Source organism: Prionailurus bengalensis, chromosome D2 (genome assembly GCF_016509475.1).
Source record: "Prionailurus bengalensis isolate Pbe53 chromosome D2, Fcat_Pben_1.1_paternal_pri, whole genome shotgun sequence".
Classification (NCBI taxonomy): domain Eukaryota; kingdom Metazoa; phylum Chordata; class Mammalia; order Carnivora; family Felidae; genus Prionailurus; species Prionailurus bengalensis.
Genome location: NC_057351.1, coordinates 47,398,809 through 47,415,583, shown reverse-complemented (window position 1 = coordinate 47,415,583; position 16,775 = coordinate 47,398,809). Strand labels below are relative to the sequence as shown.

Here is a 16,775-nt window from a genome sequence, read left to right as displayed (position 1 = left end):
TTGATCAAGTAAATTGTTCATTATTAACACTCTCACATCTCTCTCCATCTCACACAGGACATCAGGGTAGTGTATTTTCTCACTTTGTGATTCTTGGTTCAAAATCTCCCAAAATAAGAAAGTAGAAGCAACTTGCAATTAAGAAGCCATTTTTTTCATACCTAATTATAGACCCGTGATGCAACTATGGCGAGCTCCACTGATGACCACGGACTCACCTCCTCATCCTCATCATCAAAAAGTCCCTTCCCTCCACTGAACAGGCCACCTCGAGAGCCAAATGGAGAGAAATCTTCATCAGTCAGCTTGGGGGGTGCGAATAAGTTGTCCTCTTCGTCTAACAAGCAGAAAGGAATGTTTAGCAGGGACTGCTAAAGATGGGTTTGGAACTCAAATTCCCAAGGTTGACCTTTACAACAGCGCCAAGCCTGGCCTGGAGTGTACCTAACCACATGTAACAAGAAGTACTTGAGTGCCAGCATTCTGAGGAATTTCAAACAAAAACTTATTAAGCAGTCCAATGAATCCCTTAAAAGGCTCTCTGGGTTCCCACCCTCAACTCTGTAAATGTCTGAAGCAAAATGAACTCCGTAAGTGATCCCTTTTGTCTAGATCAGTTTCTCCGGAAGCCAAGTACATGGTTCAATCACCTTCAGACCTATCTCACTGAGAATATGGGGGAAGCAAGGGCAGACTGAACAAAGATCTGTAGACTGACAATCAAGCAGGAATGTAATGCATGTCACTGTTAAATATAAAAGGGTCCAATATATTCTTTATCGAAAACAAACGCTAGAGATCCCTAGTTTCTATACTTCTGGAGAATTCTAGCTAATGATCGCTATAAAATAATTCAAATCCTTACAGCATTTTTACTCCACATTCAACTCTCCTCCGAGGATCCCAAAGCACACTTTTAAATGCTTTGGGAATGAAAATAGAGAGAGACTCCATTTGTGAATATTCAAAATGGTATTCTACAAATTATGAAAGCGAATTCCTGAATCAAGAGCCTCCTAAAATAACATAATTGAGGGGAAAGGCCTACCATCTGAGGGAGTTCTCCTGTCCTTCTTCTCCTTCAGTGTCTTCCGAGGTTTTCCTTCTCCTATGGACAAGACTTGAAGAATATTTCAGTTCTAACCACACTCAGCCTACCCTTACTATTTATATACTGATGTTTTACACTTCTGTCATGCTCATGGCCCCTAAGTTAAGAGCAAGACATTCAACTCTGTGTCTCAGCTCCCCCAGAGTCCATGTACTTCAGTCAGCACCTTACACGGCAGGGACTCAAGCTGAACGAATTATTCTGATGTCTTTCCATCCTGTTAAATCACTACTTCATATGGTACATTTATATTTAGTCAAAATATAGGAGTAAACATTAAGCAAAAGATTCTTAATCTGGGGCCTGTGATTCTCCCGGGTTATCTATTAGTCCCCTGAAACTGCAAATAAAATGTTATACAGATGCCTACATATGCATTTTTCTTGCAGGGGGCGGGGAGGGGTCCACAATGTTTAATTATCCAAGAGTCTGTAAACCAAAAAAAGGGTAAGCCTTTCATGCCTTAGTAAAATTAAACAGAGAAATCTGCCCTCAGTGAAGCCCCGCAGAGGGTCCTGCACTCGCCCACCAAGTTAACCCATCTCAAAGACGTACTTTGCTCTTCCACCTGGCTTGCAGCTTCCCCTTTGATTCGAGCCGCCAGCTCATCAGCAAATGACGTAGGTCGACTTTTTTTCTACACACAGAAAAGACCAAAGTATCACCTGTTTTTGGTAACACACAAACTAGTACAGTTTACTTGTAATAACTAACAAAATTATGTAAACAAAAGCAAAGGGACTAAACGGATTAAAAATTTAACTAAATGAATTTAAACATAGAGCACCCTATACAGATCACTTGAGGAACAGGACTCTTTCCATAGACATGCTCCTTGTTCCTTTTTTTTTTTTTTAATTTTTTTTTTTTAGTGTTTATTTATTTTTGAGACAGAGAAAGACAGAGCATGAATGGGGGAGAGTCAGAAAGAGAGGGACACAGAATCCGAAGCAGGCTCCAGGCTCTGAGCCGTCAGCACAGAGCCCGACACGGGGCTCGAACTCATGGACTGTGAGATCATGACCTGAGCTGAAGTCAGATACTTAACTGACTGAGCCACCCAGGTGCCCTCCCCCCTTTTTTTCAATACTTCACTTTGTTACTAGAAGAGAGAGAGACAGAAAACTACTATGAGGAATAAGGGAGGGAAAAGGTAAGAAGTATTAGGGTCTTAAAACCCTGGAATCAAATAGATTTTTGAATGATCTAACTTATAAAATCGTAACAATTGGAAGAGAAAGTGGAACTCGTCCAGCATCTAGTAATACTCAACCATTATTTTCAAAAGTGTAAATGGAATTACAAATATGCAAAAAGAGACAGTTATCAATAAAAATGACAATAAAAGTAATGAGTCCTCAGTGCCATTTCTAAAACCCTGCCAAGAGAGTGACTATGGTCTTTCTTACAGGTCTGGTATTTTCTTCAATGTCCTCAATATCTTCCTCCTCCTTCTCAGAGTCAGCGAAAATGTCGCAACCATCATCGTCCTCTTCTTCGTCACTCATTTGTGCAGTGTGCTAGGAGGACAAACCATGAGATTAGAACTAGCAGATAAATAAGGTCATCAAGCTGAAAAAGAGATACTGTCACTCAACCTTAAGGCAAAATGGTGGCAGCTTGTCAAATAAGGATGACGATGGTAATGCAGCAAAAGTCAAAGTAATAAATGTACTAAAACAAGTAACATACAAGATTTATTTTCAGCGTAAATACTGTACACAGAATGACGAACACTGAATATGTAAAATGTCCACCACTAGAGAAATAATAACCTAAATAAACATAGTCTTATCTTGATAAGAACACTAATCATTAAAAGCAATAAGCTGTAACAACTGGAGAGGTGTCCACAGCATCAACTGTAAAAAGTGCTAGATGAGAATCCCAGCAAGATACCCTGCCCACCCAACCCCAACACGGACCTCCTCTCTACTGACACAGATACATTTAAAAGCAAAGAAAAGCACTTTTCTTCCATCACAACAATTACCTCTGAAGAGTGTGAGAAAATGAGCACTAGAGGGCTCAAAGTAAGCTTTACCTGTTAAGTTATAATTTTTATAAAAGCAGCCACTGGTATGCATAATTTGTACAACTAAAAAAACATTTTTAAAAAATTGTTAATGTTTAAATCAATAAACTGTGCCAGGCACTATGCTGAAAGTACTTTATTGACTACTTTAATCTTCAGAACCCTGAGGTTAGCTGTGGCACACAAAACCAGTCTATCTTTAACAATACAAATATATGGTTAGGCCAACACCTTTAATCACTATATTGTATTATTTAAAGGTCTGAATTTACAGGCATCTGGCTGGCTTAGTTGCTTACATGCAACTCTTCATCTCAGAGTTGGGAGTTCGAGCCCCCATTGTGTATAGAGATTACTTCAAAATCAAATCTTTAAAAATTTTTTCAAAATAAGCAAATAAATGTCTGAATTTATCAACCATATTAGTATGTTTTATAGAAATAAGTATTCTCTAAAGACTGATTATTAAATCACCTCTGTGAATGGAAAATACAACTACCAACCAAAAAGGACTAAATCCTTCATTTGGTAGTTGAAAACGTTTGTGGAAAAATATGCCCCAATTAGGAAACTGAAGTGCAAACTGGGACTATCTCAAAATACCACTGTATGTATATTATGTTAGCAAAAATCACAATCCCAGTGCTGATAAGATTACGAGAAAATCAGTATGCATGATCAGTAATGAGAATAGTATCAAGAGCCTTTACTATAATTCTACACTATCTCATTCCTAAGGAAACAGTTCACATAAGCAAAGGATTTCTGCATATGGAAATATATTCATGAAAGCACTACCATCTCAAAAATAAAATCCTAGAAATAAACTATTTCCCATATAAATTTAGAGACTACAAGAGTCTGTAACTAAAAAGAGACTGTCGTTGTAACAGTACGCTTAAAAACACAGAGTTCACAAAGCAAATTATAAAGGTAGTTTAAAATTGTAAGAAAACATTTGTGATACATTAAAATTGCAGAAGATAAACTATGCATATTGTGAAAAAAATAGGTCCTTAGAAGGGTATACAAAAATTAAGACAGCTATGGTACAACTGTAGAATTAGAAATTCATCTTTTGAGTGTTCCTTAACCTTACTGTTATATTATCCCAAATTTTAAAATACAGGAAGAGGACTCAGGTGAAATAGTTCAGTTTGAGTAACTGGGCCTTCCTTTTTAGAGGCTCTGTTTCCCAATTTTTCTTTTTCACTTTTTTGTTTTCTAAGAAAAATGAAGATAAAGTATAAAGCAAAATTGAAAAAACAAAACCCAAGACGGTAGTTAACTTAAAAACATGAAATTCTTGGGGCACCTGGGTGGCTCAGTTGGTGAAGCATCCAACTTCAGCTCAAGTCATGATCTCACAGTTCATGAGTTCAAGCCCCACGTCAGGCTCTGTGCTGACAGCTCAGAACCTGGAGCCTGCTTTGGATTCTGTGTCTCCCTCTCTCTCTGCCCCCTCCCCTGCTCACAGTTGCTCTCTCTGTGTGTCTCTCTCTCTGTCTCTCTCTCTCAAAAATAAACATTAAAAAAATTAAAAAACAAACAAACATGAAATTCTTGAAAGAAACTTAGCTTACTAATCCTTACTTTCTCATAAGTCATTCTAAAGTAATTATTTTTTATTTTTTTTTTTAGTTCCAATATAATTAACATACAGTGTTACATCAGTTCCAGGTGTACAATAAAGTAATTCAACAATTCTATACATTACTCAGTGCAATCCCCTTCACCTCTTTCACCCGTTCCCCAACCCAGCTCTCCTCCAAAGTAATTTTAGCATATATTTAGTATATATGCTATGCTTCGGTTAAAATTTAAAAGCAAAGTCACTTCAGTTCATGAGCCTTACCCGGTTTTGGTCATTGTCACTATGAGTGGCAAAATCTTCATCTGACTCCTTTAGGGGGAAAAAAAGCTGTGTTGTTAATACAGAATTTAGTCACAAGCACAGAAATGACCTCAGGCCTAAGTCTCCAGGGCACATCTATATTCGGTCTCTTTGTACTGATTACTGGTCCCCTGAAGTATCAGGGTGCAGATAAGGTGAACAGTAGGCAGTATCACCAAGAGTTGTTCCAGCTAACGTGGAACTTTTGTAGTTAATTTAAACATCTCTAACAATTTGCTCATACCTATGTGCACTACCATTGCTAACCTCTGAATTTAAAGTCAGAGTGGCACATTTAATTAATTAAATTATCAAAAGTTGGTTTGTGTGATTTTACATTTTGGACTCTCCACTCTATATTCCACGTAGCAGAACTACTTCATCAGGCCCAGTAGGGGACTATCAGTGTTTCCTACCAGGAATTGGGTGAAGAGTTGCATCAATGGCTAAAAGCATAGGAATTCAGCTAATGACCGTCACTTACAGCCAGATTTTTTAGGAAACCCTTATGTCCCATTGTGTTTTGTTTGCAGGAGGGCAGGGGAGGGGGAATGTAGAAATAAGAGAAAAGGAGAAGAAAGGAGCATGCATACAATATTGTCTCCTTTTAGGAATTAACACTCAAGAACTGCTCTTCAAACATCAGTAACAAATATTCCGTCTAAAGGAACAACCCCAGATACAACAGTGGTCAAGGTCCACAGATGCCAAGGTCCTAGAGCAGGAGTCAGATCATGCTCTGTGGCTATGAAGATGCTGGGACCAGCAGCAAAGTGAAAATGTAAGTGGATGCTTTAAGCATTCTTCTGGTCTAGGTTTTATAGTAAAAAAAAAAAAAAGAAAAAAAGAAAATTTAAAATATGGTCTTTTCCCTACAATTACTCAAACATAGACCCAGGCAGATTCTACCAAAATATCCAAGGCGCCCCCCTTCAAAATAGATTGGCAGGAAGAGGCCTTGGTGGGGAGGAGGGAGGAGAGAGAACAGTAAAAGGGATTAAAGCAGTTTTCCTTGCTTTTGTACACAAGACAAAAAGGAAACTCAGTCCCAAAAGGGGGTGAGAGGAACACAGAATATGGTTTTACTATCGCTGTTAAATCTGTGCAAAGAGATTGCTAATTCACAAACATTTATTTAGCTTGCTAAACACACCCTAAGGTTCTTGCCCACCACGACCTGGAAACACCACGAAGCCCTTACCTCTTCTTCATTCTCTTCACTGTCTGCAATGCTGCCACGGTCGCTGCCTACTGACCCCTCTGGTTAGAAGAAAGATAAAGGGTTATCACCCATATTAATAATAAAACATCCTTAGTTCCTTCTTAAAATCATAAACCACCATACATCAGCATCACCAAGATTTTGAGAAAAGAACCTACACAGATTAACTGTAATTAAAAGGATCTTCACTATAGTGAGGGACAAAACATCTACAAAGTCTTAAAAGATCTACCCACAAGATACTTATGAATTATAAAAAAAGTTAATGACTGAAGGAAAAAACTGGCCTGTATTCTTCAAACATGTCAAAGCTGTAAAAAGCAAAGAAAGGCTGAGAAATTATATCAGACTAAAAGAAAACCAGAGATTTGACAACTGTATGCAGTGAGTGATCCTGAATTGGAGCCTGGGCCAGAGGTAAAAAGAGCCTAGCCTATAAAGGACAAAATTGGGACAGCTGGCAAAATTTGAAATACGACTGAGGATTAGCTAATAGTATTAAATCCAGTAAAATTTCCTGACTTTGATAACACACTGTGGCTATATATGAGACTATTTTCAGTTTCAGAAAGTGTTTTCTATACAGAAATATTCTGGAGTACCAGGGCATGATGTCCGCACGATCTCTCTCAAGTAGATTCAGAAAAAAATATTATGTATATAGAGAGAGAAAGAGCAAACAAATGTGATGGAATGTTAACAACTGGTAAACCTGGGTAAAGGGTATAGAGGAGTTCTTTGTGCTATTCTGACAACGTTCAGGTAAGTTTGAAATTATTTTAAAATAAAAAGGTAAGATATAAATGTTAAAGGTAACAAAAATATTTGGTGCAGAAGAATACCTTCACTAGACAGCTCTCCGAGACCTACATCTTCCTGCTCCATGAATAGCTTTGACCCAATTAAATAAGGTAAAGGACGATCAATGTACAGATCCTGTAAATAATGAAAGGTAACAGCCATTAAATTTTCAGGCTGAAAACTAAGTTTTCCATTTGACATCTTGTTCCATGTGACTACCCCAAACAAGTGACATAATGAGACTGGAGAATAAGAAACACAGCAGGATTCAAAGTACAGAAAACAAAACAAAACAAAACCAAAAACAAAAAAACAAAACCAAAAAACTGATTTTTTAAAAAGTCAAATCTTAGGTAAAAACAGCAAAGTAAAGCTAAATCACACAGAATCTCCCTTCTCAAGTGCCTAGTTACATTAAAAATGGCAGAGGCACACAAAAAGTTTACCAGTAGTAACCAAATAAGGGTTACAACTTCATAGTAACATGTTCAAAAGGAGGACGAAGGAAAGAAACTGAACGTTCTGGCCAGCTTTGACGCATCCCAGCTCTGCCTTCCTCCCCTAAAAAGCAGCGCTCGTGAGCAAAAATCAACCAATCAACTAACCACTCTTGAGAATCATCAATATTAGTCCTAAATTTGGAAAGAAGCACACTGAGGAAATAACCCAAATGCTTTTACAGGACTGTGGGGGGCAGGTAGGTATGTCCAGGTTTGGGGGTGGGAGCAGGTTTGGACCAGCAGCGGGACTCCTTTACATCACATCAGAGCCAAGAGAAGGCTGGAACAGAGCACAGAAAGCATGGGCTAGATGAGGAGAAATAGAATAGCAACTATGCAAGTACCTCTGGTCAACACAATGAACTAAAGGCACACATCAAAAAGACTGAGAACCTGTCTGGGAGAAAAAATAACCCAAAGAAGAGAATAATAATATCCCCCAGCAGCACCCACTGCATAACTTAGAAAAGTGAAGTTGGTAAAATTAAGACCAGATCATAAAACAACAGAATGAAATGAAAGAGACAGGGTAGAACGGAGTACCTGTTGGACAGCCTTCCATTCCAGTCCTCAACTTCCAAGTCCCACCCAAGATGCTTACATTAAAATTTAAGTTCAAGAAAGCACTCCAGGGGTGCCTGGCTGGCTCAGTCAGTTAGGCTTCCGACTTGGGCTCAGGTCATGATCTCACAATTCGTGAGTTCAGGCCTGCATCTGGCTCTGTGCTGACAGCTCGGAGGCTGGAGCCTGCTTCAGATTCTGTGTCTCCCTCTCTCTCTGCCCCTCCCCTAACTCGATCTCTGTCTCTCTCCCTCTGTCTCTCTCTCAAAAATAAATAAACATAAAAAAAAAAAAAGCAAGTAAGCAAGCAAGCAAGCAAGCAAGCACTCTACCCCAGGACAACCTCCCCTCTCCACAGGAAAGGCTGACTTATCCTTTGTAAGGTAGGACATTTGGCCATCATCTCTCTTCCCTACTGAAAAGACCCTGGGGGTGCAGGAGAAAATAATTCTGAAGTTTAACACAAGAGAGAATTTGGGAAGGTTGATGTAAAAGTTAAAGATGCAGGGCGCCTGGGTGGCTCAGTCGGTTAAGCGGCCGACTTCAGCTCAGGTCATGATCTCGCGGTCCGTGAGTTTGAGCCCCGCGTCGGGCTCTGTGCTAACCGCTCAGAGCCTGGACCTGTTTCAGATTCTGTGTCTCCCTCTCTCTGACCCTCCCCTGTTCATGCTCTGTCTCTCTCTGTCTCAAAAAAATAAATAAACGTTAAAAAAAAAAAAATTTTTTTTTTAAAAAGTTAAAGATGCAACAGCAACCAATTCAGTGCAAACAAAAGAAAGTGCTACTGGGCAAACCACTTACTCAGGAGGCATTCCCAAGTCCTCCAGTAGAAGAGAAAGGGGTGTACAAGCTGGAACTAGCAAGCGTGGCCCAGGCAATACACCACCCAGGGTCCACTGCTGACTGCTAAATCCCTACAGGAAAAGGCAAGCCAGCAAGTATACCAGTGCAAGAGGAACAGCCCCAACACGGTACAACACCGCAGGCTCAAACTGGAAGAGAAGTGTGAGGCGAAATGAATGACAGAAGATCTTGGCTCTGGGGCATGTTCCAATCCATAAAGCACTTGTGTGTCACAAGGACTCTCTCTCAAAATCAATACGGCAACCTTCTATGTTTACCTCTGCCTGGCTGTGCTGCCCCAAAGTCTCCTCTGCAGATCTGAGGTAAAGTAACAGGAAAGCAGTAACTATATTCACAGCTAACAGTCTATTCGTGGACGCTCACAGCGGCTTTATTCATCCTAGCCAAAACCCGCAAACAACCCAAATGTCTTTCAGCACTTGTGCCGTCTCCCCAGCACAAGCTACAGAAGTTCATGTTCCCAACAAACTCCTCATACTTCCAAACCCAATTCGGGTCTCATCTGTACCCTCATTTCCCCAGCTAGAAGCAGTTCTCTCCCAGAGCACTTATGACGGTGACTCATGTAGATGTCTCCTCTCTCCCACCAACTGGTAATGCTATAAAAGGCGTTTGGAGAGTAGGAGCCATGCCCTGCACCTCTGTACTCCCCTACCCTGGCGTGCTGCCTTGTACCTGCTGGGTGCTCCATCAACGATCCGGTAAAGCAAGTGTTTCTAACAGAGTCAATGTGAGACTGCTAAGTACCATACTTACTTCCTAAAAGTCAAGCCCATGTCTTACTAATTCTGTACCCAAGTAAAGTGCCCCAAACACAACAAATGTAATAACAAGTAACATGAACTGAACGTCCTTACCTTTGGTTCAAGGATCAGTTCCACCCGTTCATTAGCATCATCTTCTTCTGAGTCTGAGTTTCCTGCTTTTATATCTAGTTGTTCAAATGCGCTGTCCAATACTTGTAAACCATAGTTCACGGCCTCCTGAACCTTAGGAATCAGATCTACTTCTTTCTGTTCCCGGGTCTTCTCCTACAAAAAAATACTGTTCAGTACAGATCTCCAAACTATTGATACCGCCCTAATAAAACAAAAAGAAATCAATTACAAATGTTAACAAGTCAGACTCTGCTGAATGCCTTGACAGACTTTGGAGTAAGTTTTAAACCCCCAGTTTGTCACTTTCTGGACATGGATCACACTACCGAAGGTCCCAGAACTCCCCGTTCACCATCTATAGCAACAAAAGCACTACTACACTATGTATGACAGTTCGGTTAGGTAACCTATGTAAACATCCCCTGTGAATGGGATGTCACAAGCCCTCCAGTGGCACCCGACTCCCCTACCACTGGAGGAACAAAGGGCCCAGACTTTCAGGTTCACCATGACTGGATCCCACTAACCTTGGTTAATGGGCCTTGGGACAATTTCAGAAGTTAAAACTGAGAAGAAAGGGACTCCAGCCAGAGATGTCATCTTTCAATTGGTGAAAATAAAAAAACAAAAAACTAGTAGTTATGGTTATTTATAAATGTGTTTCAGACCAACAGAGGGTCAGTATCATTTCCAACTTATCCTGTACACCATCCGAGAACAATGCCCCCACCAAAAGTCTGTACATATCACCAACCTGCTGAAAACACTCCACAGGCCTCCGTTTCCTACAACAGCAGCTGTCAGTGACAGTCCCCTCACACACCCAACTGTGTCATCAGTTGTGAGAAATATTGAAAAAAGAATTTAGTGTCATTTCCCCTCTTCACAAATATTATAGAAATTGATACATAATTACAGAAGGAATCAAACCATACAGTGCTGTTGTAAGGGACAAAGGGAAAACTCTATGAGTTTTTTATACTTTTACCTCAAGTATGGAAATCCTTCTAATCCAGCTTTTTTGTTCTGGCTGCATCTTTTTTCCACTGTAGTATGCTTGGTTCTAGTTAAATAGCTAATTCTGCACTAAGTGTGTGAAAACAGGTTTGTGAAATAATTGCATAGGGGCTTTTTAAAAATAGTTCACTAAATACTCATCACTTCAAACTGAACCCTGACTTGGTGTAACCAAGTAACCACAAACCACTACATTTACATGGTCAGCAAATCTTTTGAGTTAATCATTAAAAACAAAGTAACTTTTTTTTTTTTAACCTGGGAATAGGCAGAACTGTAGCTGGTTTCTAATATCCTATCCTAACAGCTTCACATACATAATAGCTATTGATGAAGTACCAACTTTTTCAAGTGATTTATATTTTCTCTTAGAGCTGAGTCAAGGCTACTCCGATTATGAACTTACATTCCAGTGCTTTTCTAAGGGGGAGGAAAAGAATGCAACTTCTGCCAGAAGGCTAGAAAGTCCAGAAGGTCTTATCTATGCTTTGGCCCATGATGTGACAACACCCAGGAAGAATGTTTATGTATCCAAAACATGTGAAGGCCACAGAGATAAAAAGATAGAAACTGCTGCCCCTCGACTCCTTAGCCTGGTTTATGAACCCACCGCTCACTTCCTTTTCCTTCCTCCTGCTGACCACCAGTACCTTCCACTATCATTGTCTGTAAAATACCAGGCACATCCCCCAACTCTGAACTTAGTGCATGGCATTCTCTCTCTTTTTTAAGGCCATTTCGGCCTTAAAATCTGGCCTTTCCTTCTTCACCGAGCTAACATCTTATCCTTGTAGGTTCTCCTTGCTTATACCACTGAGCTCTTCTCATCTGATCTTCCAGAACAGTTAGCAGCTCCAACATGTTATGTCCTGCTGCTCCAACTAAGACCATAACTTCTTGAGGGTCAAGTCTGTGTTCAAGTTACCAGCTCCCTGCAATCTTTCTGGAGTCAGTAAATGTTCACTGCACATTCTGTGCTCTCTGGGCTAACACATCCTGCAGCAAGCTGTGCACTGAACCAGCATTCACCTCAGTCATTTACAACTGGCAGGAGTCAATGGTGTCATAAAACAATAGGGAAGCATGGTCTTCAAAGAACTCACAACGTACAGCCCAGTCTGTGGTCTACTGTTGTAGAACCCTCAAGGTCTATTGTGTAGAACCTCCACATTTGGGGGTGGAGCGGGGAGAGGCAGGGAGAAGGAGGAAAAAGAGCAAAAAGAAGGGAAAGAGACAAGAGACCAAGGTAGCCAGCCAAACATAAAACATTATCTGGCCTTTTACAGAAAATCTCGTGCACTCTGCTCTGATGCCAGACTTCAAAAACTTTACATATTTCTTAATACACTACATTTCAGAAACAAACCACAGTTCCATTCCTGGGGTGTCAGGAGCAGCCTTTCCCATTTGCCCCAGGAACCATCCTTCTGCCCACAATCCCCCACCGGCCACATTACAAATTTCCACCACTTTTCTTCCCTAAGTCAAGAACTCAACAAAGAGGGATCTAATGCAAGTACCTGTTCTGCTTTTTCTGTCTCAGCCTTGAGTATCGGCTCCTCCACTTCTTCATCGTATACACGCTAAATAGGGAAGCAAATTCATTTTTAAATGGTCAAAATATCATTTGGAACGAATCGTAAGATAAGAATTCAACACAGAATAAAGAAAGACACAGAAGAAAGGATTACTCAACAAATGACTGAGGCTATTGGTTAAGGACAAACAAGCAAAGAACAGTAGTTAATTCACCAAAAATTAAATTTAAAGACATATAAATGACTGGAAAACTTGAAAAAAGCTCCATCTCATGTTGACCAAAGAGTCACAAAAACAATGAAGACTCCAGTTTTCATACCTTTTGGCTTCACCTAACACTTAACGCTGACAGGGCAATGACACACATACTTCAATGAGAGGCTACGGAAAATGTCAACTGGTAGAACTTACCTACTAGGTAACAAGAACTTTAACATTCTGAGCAATGGAAATGGTAAAAGTTATTTCCATCCTGTTGCTTCAAATGGTTGATAAGCTCTTATTATCCCACTTATATGAAAGCAGACAGGCCGAGCCCACCAAGGATTTGCCAGAAGGCCAGCATTCCGCCCATACAGCATGGGCAGGCAGGCATCTCTTTTCCAAAACAGAGCTATGGCAGGGCACCTGGCTGGCTCAAAACAGAGCTAGGGCTCCAGTACCTCCTTGTGATTTCCTTTACTTTTTAACTGTTAAAAAGAAGACATGGGGACGTGTTCTAAGAAGACTTATTAGAAATCTGCAGTATTTAAGATTGTGATCCCGGCACACAGCAGATAAGCATAATAAAATACAGACGCAAGAAACTGATCTGCATTTACACATAAGTCTAATTTTACATTCATAAAAACACAAACATAGATACACATACGTTCACACATGTAAGTAAGTGAGGAAAAGAACTGTACAATAAAGCTTACCTATATGGGGAAAAAAAACAAGGTAACACTCCTATCCCATACTTCACATATAAGCACTCATATACATCCATGCAGATCTACACTCTCCACGTAAGAATAAAAACACAGAGGTACAAAGGGGCCCTCACCTAAAGTATTTAGAGCTAAGATAAAAAAATGAGGAGTTGGTGCCTTTGAAGCAAACGGAAAATTCTTAAAGTCTGCTAATGCAGAGATGCCTGGGTGGCTCAGTCGGTTACGCGTCCAACTTCAGCCCAGATCATGATCTCACAATTCGTGAGTTCCAGCCCCACGTAGGGCTTTCTGTCGTCGGCACTGAGACCGCTTCGGATCCTCTGTCTCCCTCTCTCTCAAAAATAAATAATAAAAACATTTAAAAAAATAGAACTCATTAAAAAAAGTCTGTTAATGCAGGCTGGTGCATATTATTAGCATTTATGGTTATTATCTGCTCTTTTCTAGATGTGAAAAATTTCATTAAAAAATTTATATTAAAAAATCTCTATCAAAAAGACTTAAAATGCTTATTAAATAATTATCATTAAGAAAAATGCAGTCTGCAAATATGTACATATAGGAAAGATTAAAGTTAAAAAAAGACTAGGGGTGCCTGGGTGGCTCAGTCAGTTGAGAATCCAACTTTGGCTCAGGTCATGATCTCACCACTCTGTGTGTTCAAGCACCGCATGGGGCTTTCTGCTGACAGCTGAGCCTGGAACCTGTTTCGGATCCTGTGTATGTGTGTCTCTCTCTGCCCTCCCCTGCTCACGTGCTGTCTCTCTCTCTCAAAAATAAACATTAAAAAAAAAAAAAAAAAAAAAAAGACTAGAGGGGCGCCTGGGTGGCTTAGTCAGTTAAGCATCCGACTTCCGCTCAGGCCATGATCTTGCAGTTTGTGGGTTCAAGCCCTGCGTAGGGCTCTGTGCTGACAGCTCAGAACCTGGAGCCTGCTTCAGATTCTGTCTCCCCCTCTCTCTGCCCCTCCCATGCTCATGCTCTGTCTCTCTCTGTGTCTTAATAATAAATAAACGTTACAAATTTAAAAAAAAAAAAAAAGAACACTAGAAAAATATGTCAAAGTGTTTAATGGTTGCTTAATTTGGAGAGGTGGAATTATGGTTGACTTTTTGTGGTTTTAATTTCTCACACTGTAATATTTGTTATCTATGCCAATCTCTCCTACAAGTGTTATTACTTTTATAACAAGAAAGAAAAAACTTTGGGGCGCCTGGGTGGCTCAGGTGATTGAGCATCCAACTCTTGATTTCAGCTCTAGTCACAATCTTGCAGTTCATGGGATCCAGCCCTGTATCAAGAGCCTGCTTGGGATTCTCATTCACTCTCTCTCCCTCTCTCTCTCTCCCTCTCCCTCTCCCCGAATCGTTCTCTCTCTCAAAATAAATACATCAACTTTTTTTTTAATGTTTATTTTTGAGAGACAGAGACACACACACACATAGCGTGAGCAGAGAGGGACAGAGAGAGGGAGAGGGAAACAGAATTTTAAGCAGTCTCCAGGATCCGAGCTATCAGCACAGAGCCCAATATGGTGCTTGAACCCACAAACTGCAAGATCTTGACCTGAGCCGAAGTTGGATGCTTAACCGGCTGAGCCACCCAGGCGTCCAATAAATAAACTTGGAAAAAAAGAAAAAACTTACAGGCCAATGTCTGCGTGGGAAATGGACTTAGAATTTATATGCCAGTATGTTGGCAGGCACTTCTCCACCATCTGAAATTTCAGATGCTGCTTCTTTTTCCATACTTTAAAAAAGAACTATTCTATAAAGAGCAGAAATTTGGAGGGGTTAATTTTCAAAGACAGGGACAAAATGTAAATAGGTCTTAAAATTGAGACTTTCAGACATGGCACCTACCAAAGTCACTTCAGGTTTTAAATAGCGAGACCATTTAAACTAAAAGGTTGAGCTTCACACTCATGACTGAATAGCTCCAAAGTCCTACTTTTTTTTCCCCTGCTCTCATTAAAAACTACCTCATGAAACATCAGTAGCCTGTGGCTGAGGCCAAACATGACCTCTAAGAAACCAACCAGCAAACACACGAGACCCATGGGATCTTCCAAGAGTGACTAGAACTATGGATCTCAAGTACTCAGCACACCGCAGACAATCCGCGCTAACTTCCTTCACTGTGACCAGGCTAATCTCACAGCTTCATGTGTTTTTTGATCATTTTTAAATCAGGTAGCCATTCCCAGAATTGTTAAACATCTCAAATATTTTCCCTCAAAGGATCTTTTCTTCATTTGGGGCGATGGGGAAGAGATGAGGTGGTGAACTGGAGAAAAGGGACCAGGGGCTGACGATTTCTTAACAAATTATACACAGCCCTAGTCCTTTTCATTTATGTGTTCTCCCGTTCATTCATTCAAATATTCACTAGGTTTCTACAAATCAGAAGTGTGCTGGCCCCATGGAGTGCCTGGGTGGCTCAGTGGGTTAAATGTCTGACTTCAGCTCAGGTCACGATCTCACGGTTCATGGGTTTAAGCCCCACTTTGGACTCTGTGCTGACAGCTTAGAGCCTGGAGCCTGCTTCCGATTTTGTGTCTCCCTTTCTCTCTGCCTCTCTCCCATTCGTGCTCGGTCTCTCTCACAAAAAAAAACAAAAACAAAAACAAAAACAACAAAAAAAAAAACATTAAAAAATAAAAATTACAACAAAAAAAGAAGAAGTGTGCTGGCCCCAAGGAATACAACATTCACAAAAAATGTGGGGCTTGATTTAGTAGGATAGTTTGACACATCAGAGCACATCAATAAGTGTAAAATTATAATCATGAGAAGTGCTATACTAAAGAAGTCACATCTGAAGTGCCTGGCTGCCTCAGTCGGTAGAACATGAGACTCTTTACCTTTGGGTCATGAATTCAAGCCCCACAGTGGGTGTAAAGATAACTAAAAATATAAACCTTTAAAAAAAAAAAAAAAAGTTGTTCTAGGTCACTCAATGTTTTAGAACGAAATTCCTAAATTAACAGCTTAATGAATCCCTTCTGATAACACACTGAAGCACTGGCCACTGTTAATTAGTATTTTTCCTCCTTCAGAATTCCCTCTTGAGCCTTTACTAAAGGAACTCATTTCTGTTGCCCTAGAAAGCCCTGATGGCTCTTTAGTTTCACTACCTCTGTAATGCATTTTTCAACCTAGTACCTGCTTTTGAGGTTAATTCCTAAAACCCAGAAAGCTACCTTTGAATACCTTTCCAATAAACTATCATGAAACCAAATGGCAACATCATTCAAACCAGAATTGTAATACATGAGTACCAATGTCAGGGTTTGAAGAAAATACATAAAAAGCCAAATCACTGCCAAATGTATTAACAGCATGCAGATTTTTTCAGAGTTTGATTAACCGTTAGCTGTACTCTTAACATCATCATGTTCTGCCATGAATGAGAAGAG

At 40.2% G+C, this 16,775-nt stretch overlaps 1 protein-coding gene across 6 annotated transcripts in view; it reads right to left on the bottom strand.

Annotated features, from left to right (window-relative positions):
- LOC122492975 (WASH complex subunit 2-like) overlaps positions 1-16,775 on the bottom strand; it is a 61,529-nt gene that overhangs the window by 39,525 nt on the left and 5,229 nt on the right. For 3 of the 6 annotated variants that reach the window (XM_043596841.1, XM_043596843.1, XM_043596845.1), the window contains exons 4-12: positions 12,404-12,466; positions 9,846-10,019; positions 7,105-7,198; positions 6,242-6,300; positions 5,002-5,049; positions 2,521-2,631; positions 1,667-1,748; positions 1,049-1,120; positions 219-337 (exon numbers count right to left, since the gene is read on the bottom strand). In XM_043596841.1, the coding sequence (XP_043452776.1) occupies positions 219-337; positions 1,049-1,120; positions 1,667-1,748; positions 2,521-2,631; positions 5,002-5,049; positions 6,242-6,300; positions 7,105-7,198; positions 9,846-10,019; positions 12,404-12,466 (822 nt within the window). The remainder of the gene's footprint in view (positions 1-218; positions 338-1,048; positions 1,121-1,666; positions 1,749-2,520; positions 2,632-5,001; positions 5,050-6,241; positions 6,301-7,104; positions 7,199-9,845; positions 10,020-12,403; positions 12,467-16,775) is intronic. The other 3 variants (XM_043596842.1, XM_043596844.1, XM_043596847.1) reach the window with 1 other exon arrangement.